The sequence below is a fragment of the Antedon mediterranea genome, chromosome 1, assembly GCF_964355755.1.
Source record: "Antedon mediterranea chromosome 1, ecAntMedi1.1, whole genome shotgun sequence".
NCBI lineage: Eukaryota > Metazoa > Echinodermata > Crinoidea > Comatulida > Antedonidae > Antedon > Antedon mediterranea.
In genome coordinates this window covers 10,646,458-10,659,612 of record NC_092670.1, presented here as the reverse complement: position 1 = coordinate 10,659,612, position 13,155 = coordinate 10,646,458, and the positions used below count along the sequence as shown (strand labels likewise).

Here is a 13,155-nt window from a genome sequence, read left to right as displayed (position 1 = left end):
TATGTTTACATTTTATGTGGTGACCTTGGAGTCACTCAGGCAGGTTGAACGCATTTTTTGGTTGGCTAGCAACCACGCAGCGCCACCTACTGTTGTGACGTCAGCATCGCAAAACTCTATGTCAACTGATAAAATGATGGATGTGTCCTCTTTTGCTTTAAGTTATGATTTAATGATAATTTCTTTAATTTATTTAATAATAATTAAAAAACTATAACTACATGCATTTGATGGTTCAATTTGATAGGCTATTAGAAAAAAAGCATCAAGTTTGTTCATACATTGTTATGTAATTACACCTTATTATTACTAACACCTTTTTGATTGGTGCAGACAAAGTTCTATTGTATTATACTTGGATGGAACATCTATAATACGCACATCAGAAGATGAAAACGTACAGTAGTTCCTTATTACCACAAATATTGGTGTACGACAAGTTGCATTTGAAGGTACATCATACATTTTATTTTTGTCAATACGTATTTCCAAAAACGTCGCAATGCATACGTTTGCAACTTTGGTTGTCGTTCTTAATCTTCTGCCTATTGTCGTTCTTTCGACCAATTCATTCTATACAGTTATCCAGGGGCAGGCTCTTGATGGTTGGAGTTATGAGTTGAAGAATATAAGCCGTGTAAATTGTTTGCTGGAATGTTCCGACAAATCATACTGCTTGTCGGTCAACTATAACCAGAAAGATCATGTTTGTCAAATCAGTAAGCAAATACTGGAAGAAGCATCAATTGAAAACAACATAATTCAAAAGCCTGAGTTTAGTTACATCGAAAGGGTGAGTTACATTTTCTGATTTAGTGTACTGATGGAATGAACAACGTACGTAATATTCAACAAAACATGGTTTTGGGAAAACGCCTATTGAATTTTGTTGACTCCTGAAGGTGTTTAGTACATAAAAGTAATGAACTAAAATATTAAGAGGAATCACTTAAATCCAAATATCAATTAAATCCATATATAAAATAGAAATATATTTCTATCAATATAAAAGAGAGTCAAGTATCAATTTATTTTACCATTTAACATTCATAGAGGATAAATAACAAATGCTGGTATGGGTTTTTCCTAGGACTATAAAGCCTACTATAGTTTAAAAGGGCACTTCAAGAAATGGCGAGTTTGTTCATATTCAAATGTTTTATTAAAATTGTTCCTTTATTAATTTCATATTCATATTCATACATAATTTTTATTTAAAAATTCATAATTTTCACTTCTGAGAAATTTTGGTTGGGTTTTTTTCCTCATTTTAGTGTTTACTGAAATAATGATTCCAAAATCTGTATTTTTCAACTGTTCTTAAAGATATTAAATTGCAATAGATTTAAACTAGTTTTTTTTTCACTTGGTAGATTTCATTCTTTGTGAACCTTTATAAATCAAATGCAAAATAATTAAGACAAAAAAAATAGATTGAATTTCATAGAAATAATATTAAATTCAAGCAAGGATAGAAGAAAATTTCATTTTCAACTTGGATCCACTAAGAAATTCAGACGTCAAATGCCAATGTAAATTTTTTTAAATTCGCCTTAAATGTGTTAATAGCTTGAAGATTTATTTATACGAAACATAACTTTTAAACATAATTTTTTTTAAATAAATAAATTACTTTGATAACATTTAACAATTATTGCTTCTCTCTCTTTGAATAATTAATTTTATAAATAATATTTTATATAATTTTATGAATTTTAATAGTTTCACTTGACCTAAACTTCAACAGTGTTTCAAAGGTTGAATAATATTTTGATTTGTAAATAAAAGACTAAATTGATGTAAAAAAACTAATTTTTTCATTTTTTTCAATAGCAAAATTATACAATTTCAAAAAAATATATATACTTTGGAATGCCCCCATGTTAGTGTTTCATCTATAATTTTAATGAGAAACCTGTGAAATAGCAATATTGTCAATCATAATTTGAATATTGTTATGTGTTGTCTACTACACATGATATCATTTGTTGTAAGTATATTGGGTGATACGTTATTAGATTTAAGCAAAAAGTAGTAAAAACGTTCATCTGGATCTCTGTATAGTATTCAAATATTTTGTTATTTGAAAGAAGAAACTTTATTTAGTTCTTGATTTACTGTCATGGTGAGACTACTATATTGGTGTAATCTGCGTAAATAAATTAAAAACTATCAGCACAAAAATCCATATCGTTTAAATAAATTATAAATAATAATGGGCTCAAAAGTCAGAAATTTATACATTCTTGATCAGAATACATTTCTACGCAGGCATGATGCATGACTGTGTAGTGAACGTATGATAAAAAATAATGTTTTTGGATGTGACCTTAAACTAGCATATCTACACCAATTGGCCAATGTGATGCACCTACATTATCGTGTGGTCACTCTCAATAGGAAGTTCACTATTTCAACTACTGTCAAATGCTGCTCCTCTTCTCTCTCTCTCTCCAAAACTATAGTCTGTAGTTATTAAATTACTGTAATAGCGGCATTCTATCTATATACGGTCATTATGTTAATTATTTTATATTTCATTTTTCTTCATGTCCTGGCCACTGATTCCCAAAACAAGTAAGTATACAATTTATTATTAAATAAATTTATTTTTCATATGGAGGTTCACTTTTATTATTAGTGATTGGCTGCTGGCAGTGACATTTTGTTTCTGTTGAATTTGCCTGTAGGAAATGTTCTCTTTAATATTCTTAAAGTACTTTCTGTTGTATTGACCTACTATAAAATCAATCTTATAACCAAATGGACGTTTCATTCAATGTATAGGCTTATTTCAATGTTATATCTAATATGTGATCTTCAAATTTTGTAATTTTAGAGTGTTTTATGAGGGAGTGTAGTAACATTTTACAAAATAATCCTTCTGCTGTGAGTGGTCAATATGTGATACAGCTATGTGATGGAGGACCACAAATTACTGTGTACTGTGACATGAGAAGTGATGCAGGATGGACAGTAAGTATTGGCAACAATTTATGTAAATACATCTGAAGGAGCACATCTCACATATGACGTCACACCCTGCACTCCTTACGTCTTGAAAATAGATAGAAGGCGATGTTGACCTTTAGATGATGGCAAGAATAAAATAGGGAACTTTAACGAATGACGTCAGCATTCTACTCATTTGCACAACATAGTTAAGTGAACAGTTGTTAGGCATGTTTAAAACTTGCATATTGGTGGATAAATAGCCTATTGCAAATGAACAATTCTTAATAATATTCGGCTTTATTAAAAACATAACTTTAGATTTACCATTTTGTTCAACAGAAATTAATGAAAAAATCAATCTAAAAAACTATACCTACGCACATGCAGATCGAGTGAGTAAAGCGTTGCCTGGAGGTCACATGTAAAACCAACAAAACTATGATGATCTAAACATAATACAAGAACAATCACACTAAATGTTCAAAAACTTGCATAATTATTGTAAAATAAGTATAATCAAATCAAATCGAGGAACATCAAAATTAAATTGTTAAATATTGACGTAACCTCATAGTAATATTAATATTCAGGTTCTTAATTCATTTATTTCTATTTACTCCAGTTGATGAACTTGAAATCAGTGTTTTAGAAAATAGAGTATAGATTACTATCCTTTCATTATCAGGTGATACAGAGAAGAGAAGATGGACCAGTTAATTTCAACCGTAATTGGTCGCAATACAAAGAGGGTTTTGGAAATTTGAACACAGAGTTCTGGCTTGGTAATGAACAGATCAACCGTATAACTTCCCATGGCAGTTTTGAGCTCTTAGTAGAGATGACGGACCACTTGGATGTAACAAAGTTTGCAAGATATTCTCACTTCCATGTTGGTACTGAGGACTCTAACTATGTTTTGACAATTAGTGGATACACAGGAACGGCAGGTTAGTATATCTTTAATCAATTTTTACACTAAAAAACACATTTAAAGTATACAAAGAATTAACATTTTTTGTAGGCCTTATAGACACTTAGTACCTTGTAGTAAAAATAATCAATGAATACCCACATACTGTAGAATTTTATTTTAATATCGCATTTAAACTGCTGGGACAGAATTTGAGACATGTACTGTACCTAAGCAGCGGTGGCGTCAGGATCTAAAGTTCACGGAAGCAACAGTTCTAGCGTAATTTTATTAAAATTTAGGGGAGGCCGCTTTCTTGGGTGAATGTAAATAAAATACTGCGTGCAAATCCATTCTTTTAATTTTAAAAATGAACTGACCTTTAAAGTTCTTTATCATAGTTATGTAATAAAATATAAATAGCGAAAGAGCTTTTTTATTATCCTATAGAAAATAGAATTCAAAATCAGGTACAAAACCGACAATGACTTACAATTGTTCAGTTCTAACTAAACAATCTAAAAAAACCCACTTTTTGAACACATTGCACAAGGCATGTGTGACAAAACTGGCGGAACAAACAAAAAAAAAGCTACGAAGGGCGCTACGGAATGAACGCAAATGATTTTAATTGTATTGTGTATGTGACCGGTCACACTAAATGGAACCAAATGGAAACAAACAAGACCAAACGAGGCTCAGAATATTACAAACAAACAAGGGCAGATACTTATATTAATTATTAAAACCCAACTTTTATAGCAAAAACAGTGCAAATATATGTTAAAAACAATACATTTAATTTAAAAAATTAAATACAGTAATATTAAATTCTATGAAGCATAAAAACTGGGTTTATTATTTATTTGAGTATATATTTTTACGAGCGCGTGCGCACATAGCGTTAAAAACATACTTTTTTCGCGTGATTTATGTTTTTCCAGCCTTTTCTAGTAATTTTACAAATTTTTTAACAATTTCGCCTTAAAATCACGTCATACGAGCACCTGGAATTGGATAATTTGCGCGCGTTTTTGATCAAAAATAGATTCTAAACTATACGGTGAATTTTATTGTTTATTACATATTCTGAAAGTCGATGAGTTGTAGATATCGAATCATGCATCGATATGGCTATCCAGATATTGTGACGTCATCGTATGGCCACTCGATAATAAAATAGAGGATTTTTGTCTCTTTCGTCATAGCTCATCACATTTAATAGAGCGCATCTCCACTTATCCGTATTTCATTTCCCCCCATGTTTTATATTGTCTAGGTCAATCAATTATCTTTCGCATGATTTACCATTTTTAAATTTTTTTGTGACGTCATCATGTCCAAAGGCGTCAATAACTTTGGTCACTTATTTTCACCTATTCTTCACTGTATGTAGTACGTATACAATATATAGTTTAAACTGTTTATACTTAGACGTGACACAAAATAGAGAGCGCGCTAACATTTTTTCAATGGCATAAGCGTTTTTCTCTGCGCAATATTCTAACGTATGACGTGCACGTGGCGTTTGCTCTGCGGATAACCTAACTCGTCCGTTGTGACGAGTTCAAATCTAGTTTTTCTTTCTTATTCTTCTTTCTTTCCCAGAATTTTGTTGTGCGTGTATCTCTAAATCTTCTCAACATAACATTGTATAACTTTATCAGAAGATTGACCTCTATCTGAAGATGTCGTAATAAGGTTTTCGGTCCCGTCCGAGTTGCGCAGCGTAAGTTACGCGCGATTTTATGAATTTCAATGATTGATCATATATTAAAAACCAAAAGTCATTTTGTATTGACACTTGGTGAAAATTTAATTCATATGAAGGGGAAACTTTCTATGGATTAAAAATGGCATGTTTCACAGAAAGTTACGCCAAAATTAAAATTTCAAAATGCAAAAAATCAACTTCTAATCAACTTTCTACGCGTTTCATGTCATTTTGAACATTTTAAAAATTCCCACGCGTGCGCATTTTTTTACGAGCGCGTGCGCATCATCATCATCAGTCGGCTGCGGAGCAAGCGACTACAAGCTTTCTCCAGCCACAACGGTCCTTGGCTAACTCTGACAGCTTATCAGTTGTGTAGTGAATATATTTTAGTTGGTTCCGAGCTTTCTCAGGCGTATATATTTCCACGCGACGTACACTGCTGTCACTGAATGATAACTCATACAAAAAGTATATTTAAGTCAACTAGAACTTTTATTCCTTGTAACTCGATTAATACATCTTTCTACCACTACCAGTCAAGCCTTAATATTTTCTTTATCATCTTTCCGTTTATCCACTTTGATCTTATTCTCTCTTCTCCCCCCTAATATCTATTACATTCCACTTTTATACTGGACATGCAAATTTTAGGCTTCAGAGGAGGATAACATATTCCCTCCAAAAATTATACAATTTTGATTGGCTAATAATATTTGGCGGACCTGGTCTAAAGCATCCTTATCTAAACACAGGGAATCAGAACATAAATAATATGACATTCCCCTTTTTGGGAAAAAGATTGTGTCAATCTTTCCAAAAATTTAACATTTAAAACCATTTTACTATAAACTATCTACAAATAACACCTCTATAATATTATTATGCACGGCTTAATCCATCTGCATTTCCATTTAATGATCCTTTCTTTTAAATTTATATCCTCATAAGTCTAACATTGGCACCCTTCATTGAGTCCATCCATCTCAATGCCTGGTGGTCAGTATGAACTTGAAATTCACAACCATACAGATAATACTTAAGTTTATTGATAGCCCAAACAATAGAGAGGCACTCTTTTTCTGGCACAGAATATCTCTGCTCATGTACAGATAACTTTCTACTTAAATACACAATGGAATAATCATTACCCTCACCATCTATTTGGCTCAGCACTGCACCTATACCATAATTTGAGGCATCGGTTTGCAATATAAACATCTTATCAAAATTTGGGGCTTTTAATACATTATCATCAGTAAGTCGTTTCTTTAAGGTTACAAAGGCATTTTCACATTGTTCATTCCACTTAACGGTATTACTTTTACTCTTTAAAGTTAAATCAATCAATGGCTTAGCAATATCGGCATAGTTCTGTACAAATTTTCTGTAATAGCCAGTTAATCCGAGAAATGATCGGACTTGTTTCTTAGACAAAGGTCTGGGAACTTTTCCACAGCCTCAACCTTATCAATCATGGGTCTAATTTCTCCATTACCAATCTTATGCCCCAGAAATTCTACCTGTGCATAGGCAATTTTACATTTCAAAGGCTTTGCTGTCAATCCAGCACTACTTAATCTTTCTAATACATCATTCAAATGAAAAATATGATCTTTCCAAGTTTGACTATAAATACATATGTCATCTATATATGCCTTAGCATATCCCTCAGTACCTTGTAATACCTTATCCATTAATCTTTGGAAAGTACTAGAGCTATTTTGCATACCAAATGGAAGTACATTGTAACAATACTGTCCAAATTGTGTAATAAATGCTGATTTGTCTTTGGTCTTAGGATCCAGAGGCACCTGGTAAAATCCTTTAGTTAGATCTAACGTAGTTATGTATATTGCGGATGATACCTCATCCAACATTTCGTCTATGCGAGGCATAACATAAGGGTCAAATTGTGTAGTCTTATTTAGTGATCTAAATTCTGTCACCATTCTAATTTGGTTCTGGCCTTTCTTCAGGGCAATAATAGGTGCAGCATAGGCACTAACTGTAGGTTCTATTATACCCATAGCCAACATACTATCTAATTCCTCTTTCAATTTACCCTTTAATGCTTGGGGCGTTCTATATGCCCTATGCCTTATAGGCATTTCACCACTAGTCTTAATTTCATGTGTCACTAAGTGAGTTCTACCTGGTACATCCGAGAATACATTCTGTTGGTACTTTAACAATTCTGTTAATTGTTTAGTTTGTGTATCATTTAAATTACTACTAACGTTAACATCTCTCCATGTTTGTGATTGATGATAAGACAATCCTATGTCTATTTCACTATCTAACTCATTGCCATGGACTGTTTCATTTAAGTCTACTTCTTCTATCGATTGAACATTTGTTACTACATAATAACCATCTTTACTTATTTCTACTTTATCATACCATCTCTTTAACATATTAACATGTAGAATTTGTTTTTCTTTTCTTCTACCTCCTATGTATATTTCATAATTTACATCATTGACCTTTTTTGTAACAGTGAAGGGGCCTTGCCATTTACTGCCATTTACACTTTGTCCCCTTCTACAAATTCTCTATCAATAGCATTCTTGTTATAATTGTGGGACATAATTTCTTGTTGTTCAAGTTTGTTTACATTAGCATCTTTCATTAATTCCTCCATTTTTTCTCTTATGTCTAACATGTATTTGATAGCATCAGTAGATGTTTCTTCATCTTCTACCCAATTACTTTTGAGTAAACTCAAGGGTCCCCTCACCTCTCTACCATAAAGCAATTTAAAAGGTGAATGGCCCGTCGCTTTACTAGGAACTTCTCTGTATGCAAACAGAAAGGGGGGTATGTAGTTATCCCAATTTTTTCTTTGCTTAACTGTAAGTTTCCTTATCATATTTTTCAATGTACCGTGAAATCTTTCAACAAGCCCATTGCTTTGGGGGTGGTACACTGTAGTCTTTAATTGATTAATCCCCAACATACTACATATAGATTGCATAATTGAAGACATGAAATTAGTTCCTTGATCATGTACAATCTCTTCGGGTAATCCTACTCTAGTAAAGACTTCTATTAGAGCCCTGGCTACTGTTTCAGCTCTAACATTGGGTAACGGGATAGCATCCGGATATCTCGTAGCATAGTCAATTATAGTAAGCATATATTTGTTATTACGGCTTGTTCTAGATAAGACAACAACAATGTCTATCGCTATACGTTTAAATGGTGTACTTATAATCGGTAATGGTATCAAAGTATGTTTCCTTTTACTTTTACCCTTATCTACCTTTTGGCATTCCTTACAGACTTTACAATAGACTACAACATCTTTAAATATACCTGGCCAATAGAATTGGTTCAGGATCCTACTTTTAGTTTTCTCAACACCCATGTGATCTGCAAATGGCACATTATGACCTAAGTGTAATACACCCTGTCTACACTGAGTGGGTAATACAATCTGTTCCACTTGGTTATTCTTATCTTTAATACTACTCCAATTTCTCATCAATATACCTTGTCTCATAAAGAAACATACCCTATTCTGACCTATTTCTTCTATAGGGACTACCCTGTCAAACACTCCTTTGAGTGAGTCATCATTAGTTTGCAATTTGATCAGTTCTTGTTTAGTTAGGTTCAGCTTGTGCTGTTGTTCATAAGTTTTACGTTTGACTGTTTTATCTTAGCTTTATCCTCATTTTTGTCAAACAAATTATTCATTTCTGTACCATTCATATCATCTAAACACTTAGTTTTATTTACTTTGTTGTCATTTACTACTGTTTTCAACAATTGTACATTAGTTTCTTTAGGCGGCTCTTCTATCGGCTTAAAGTTACTATCTTTCCCTAACAATATCATTTCGTCTTGTATTCTAACATCATTTTCTATTCTGGCTTGCTCCCTAGTTAGGACGAACATTTCTTTAGCCATTGTTTCCCCACAATTCTGGTCCAAATCATGACCCAATAACATGTCCCTCTGTAATCGTTCGATTACGGCTACAATCACTTTTCCTGTCACTATCTTACTTTCTATAGCTACCTCAGCTAAGGGGACGGTAATATCGCCTCCTATACCTCTTAACGTAACCCATTTTCCTGGCATGTAACATTTGTTAGGCACTAGACTTTCCTTAACAGCTGACTGGGTACATCCCGAGTCTCTAAGAATAGTTATATCCTGTCCTTCTAATTTTCCTGGTATTGTACACTTCTCCATTTTATTTTCTACACTATCCATAACTACTTGGGGTCTATCTGATTTTATTCCTTCACATCTTAAGCCATCTTTCACATTCGGGCCCTTCTTAGTGTCACTAGTCTTTCCTTTTGCTACCATCTTAGGACAATCCCCTATTTTATGTCCCTTCTCCTTACAATTAAAACATAGGCCATTAATCCATTCATTCGAAGGTTCTCTCTGTTGGAAATTTCTACCATAGTTATGGAATTTGCCTCCCCTTCCGCGATACCTATTGTATCCTTGCTGCCTAGCTCCAGGGTTATTCTGAGTCGTACTATTCTTAGGTTTACTATTTTCTTGGCCCTTATAATACGTAGGCTTATTTTCAGAATTTACGGCATTCCAATAGCCACGGCCACCTCTATTAGCTATATAATCATCGGCTATCATAGCCATATCATAGCTCTTATTTACTTGTTTATCTCTAAGATAAAGCCTCAGATCTTCAGGCATTTTATCAAGTGCCTGTTCCATTATAATCATTTCAATAATGCCTGCAGCATCATCTTCTTTTACATTAGCACATTTCATCCAACATTTTAAATAATGGGAGAGCTCATTCAGCCATTCCCTGATGGGCATATCTTTAACTCTGTTTGAATTTCTAAATTTAAATCTGTAGTAGGTCTGTGCGGACACATCATACTTTTCTAAGACTGCCTCCTTTAAGGTATCATAATCTACACATTCTTTTACGGTTAAGGATGCATATGCTGTCCTAGCTTTACCAGACAGTTCAGGTGCTAACCTAGCGGACCACGTATTCTTATCCCAACCTGTGGCTTCTGCCAAGTGTTCAAATGTTCTAAAATATATATCAATATCATCTGATTCCTTCAAAGTAGGAACCTTTACCTTCATTTCATCTACTATATTCCTAGCATTACTGTAGCTAGACCTATTATTTATTAATTATTTTTGTAGGGATAACTAGTTCGCTACAGAAACAGATATAGTCGCTTACGATTTGTGTCAAATCATGTATGGAGTTACAACAGTTTTTAAAACAGTCCCAATCAGTTGCTTCTAGTGCACCTTGCAGTTGCAGCATCGCGTCGTTTGTCCATCTCTTTACGGTGATTTGTTTTGGTTTATTCGTCTTGTGGAGCGGGGTGTATCTTGGTCGTAACATAACCAGATCATGGTCTCCCAATCCTGGCAACTTTGTAGACATGTAAGCGTTCTTTAGATTAGAATAGCAAAGGTCTAGTTTATTGTTCAGTCTAGTATTACATGCGACGTGCTGATAGTAGTACAGTGATTGAAATCTCCATTTATGATGATCAAAGCATCAGGTGATTTTGGTTCGATATCATTACGATGACGTGTGAGAACACTTGTGGTATGTAGTATGGGCGAATGTTAGTCACCATGATTTCTGAGTTTGGAGTACATACATGGCATTTTACCGATACGTTATTTGGATGGCAATATCCCTTATTAACGTATAAACACAGACCACCGCCTTTCGATTTACCAGTTGCCAGCGAGTCTCTATCCCCACGTACCATATAAAAACCACTTAGCTCAGTATGACTATCATTGTGTTGGTCAGTTAGCCATGTATCAGTAAATGAAATTAAACTTACATTCCTAAATTCATTTAGGTGCTGCACATTTGATCTGAGCTCATTCATTTCAGCCCTTGTTGGCTATCCAGCGATTGTACATCACCGATTATCAGTGACGGGATGTACGGTCTGGATCTTCTCCGTCGAATTCGCTTTCTAAGACCTCCTGCTTTACCTCGTTTGCGGCGTTTGATTTCTTTAGGCCAGTCAATGTACTTTCCAACGGAGGCATTACTCAGGTACGCTTTGTCCAGGTGTGCTTTGTTTTGATCACGTAGTTGTAATAGCTCGCTACTTGAATAGATGAGCCTAACCATATTTTGTAAGTTAAAAATAAAACTCATGGCCAACATAAAATAACCAAAAGTGACAGGCTACGCACGTCTAAGTTAACAAAATGGTGAAAATATCCTTTATTTTAAAAATAATATAGATCGTCAGAATGCTCGGGAACACCTATTTTTTACTTCAATTTCTTGAAGTGTATGTATCATATGTATGCTTTATTATGAAATTAAGAGAACAAAAGTTGATAAAGTCATCATTAATTGCATTTTAAATACCAATCAAATAATTATGACATTTTCTTAGGCCGAAATAACAAACCTAACATTAACTTTCTTCCATAAAATGTTCATATATTAAAGTTAAAAGTTTATAGTTTGACAGTGCATCATTTTTTTAAATTTTTAAATATATCATCATAGTAAAAAATTATAATTAATTGCGGTATGTAATAATCTAACTGCACTAAAGTGGTTACTGCATAGTAAATACACGGAGGAATTATTCTACAACTTTTAGTCAGTTGTGTATGGCTCGGTGGTTTGGGCTGTGTCTATGGCATTCAAGGTACCGAGATCGAGTCTCACCTTGGGAAACGAAACGAAATGAGATTTTTTTATTATCCGTATTGTTTATTCAATTTTATTTCTTAGTGTATAGATTATACACATGATTTATAATGAAATCTAGATATAAAGTAACTTATGTCTTTATTATTATGTAACAAATGTGGTTTATGACATTATACACAGAGGAAACTTTGATCGGATAGTGATACAAATATACAAATATTTAAAAATTTAAAGATATATGAAGTAAACTAAAGATGATCTAATATCTTGTTTGTTTAGGTGATTCTTTGGCATACCACAATGGTCAACAATTTACAACGTATGATAAAGACAATGATAAGAGAATGGATATTAACTGTGCTACGGACAGGAAAAGTGGTTGGTGGTACAAATCCTGTCATTATTCAAACCTGAATGGGCTTTACCTTACACCAGGTACAAATGCAGGTATCAACTGGTATCATTTCAATAATAAATATGAGAGTCTCAAGAAGACAGTGATGATGATTAAAAGAGCACCATAAGAGAATTTTCATGATGAATGGGCTTTGTCTCACACTAGGTACAGCTGATTACAATGGCATCAACTGGAATCGCTATTTTGATCTTTTAAGACAACAGTGATGATGGTTAAAAGAGCACCATAACAAATCAGAATCTGTAATTATTGAATAATTTAGATTCCTCTTTGTTTCTTTTAAATATCATTTTACCTTATCATTAAATAATTATTTTATTATAATAATTCAAATGTTATAACCTTAATAATCAAATATATTGTCATATCAACTGTGATTTGTTTAAAAATTTATTATAGGGAATTTTTAATTTTGTATTTTAAATTATATAATAGTAAACAATGAATGTTTTATTATTAATCATTTTTAAATATTATACCAAATAATATATTCATGTCATTCT

At 33.0% G+C, this 13,155-nt stretch overlaps 1 protein-coding gene across 1 annotated transcript; it reads left to right on the top strand.

The window, feature by feature from the left end:
* Positions 1-502: 502 nt before the first annotated feature.
* On the top strand, positions 503-12,858 carry LOC140041244 (fibrinogen-like protein A). Its single transcript, XM_072087626.1, has 5 exons — positions 503-719; positions 2,840-2,976; positions 3,641-3,902; positions 12,514-12,681; positions 12,797-12,858. The coding sequence occupies exons 1-5, from the start codon at positions 503-505 to the stop codon at positions 12,856-12,858; spliced, it is 846 nt and encodes a 281-aa protein (XP_071943727.1).
* The last annotated feature ends 297 nt before the right edge of the window (positions 12,859-13,155 follow it).

Coding starts and splice junctions, on each gene's coding strand:
- LOC140041244 (XM_072087626.1), top strand. CDS start 503: ATGCATACGTTTGCAACTTTGGTTGTCGTTCTTAATCTTCTGCCTATT. Junction 720..2,839: donor AGATCATGTTTGTCAAATCA/GTAAGCAAATAC, acceptor TTGTAATTTTAG/AGTGTTTTATGAGGGAGTGT. Junction 12,682..12,796: donor TACACCAGGTACAAATGCAG/GTATCAACTGGT, acceptor GTCTCACACTAG/GTACAGCTGATTACAATGGC.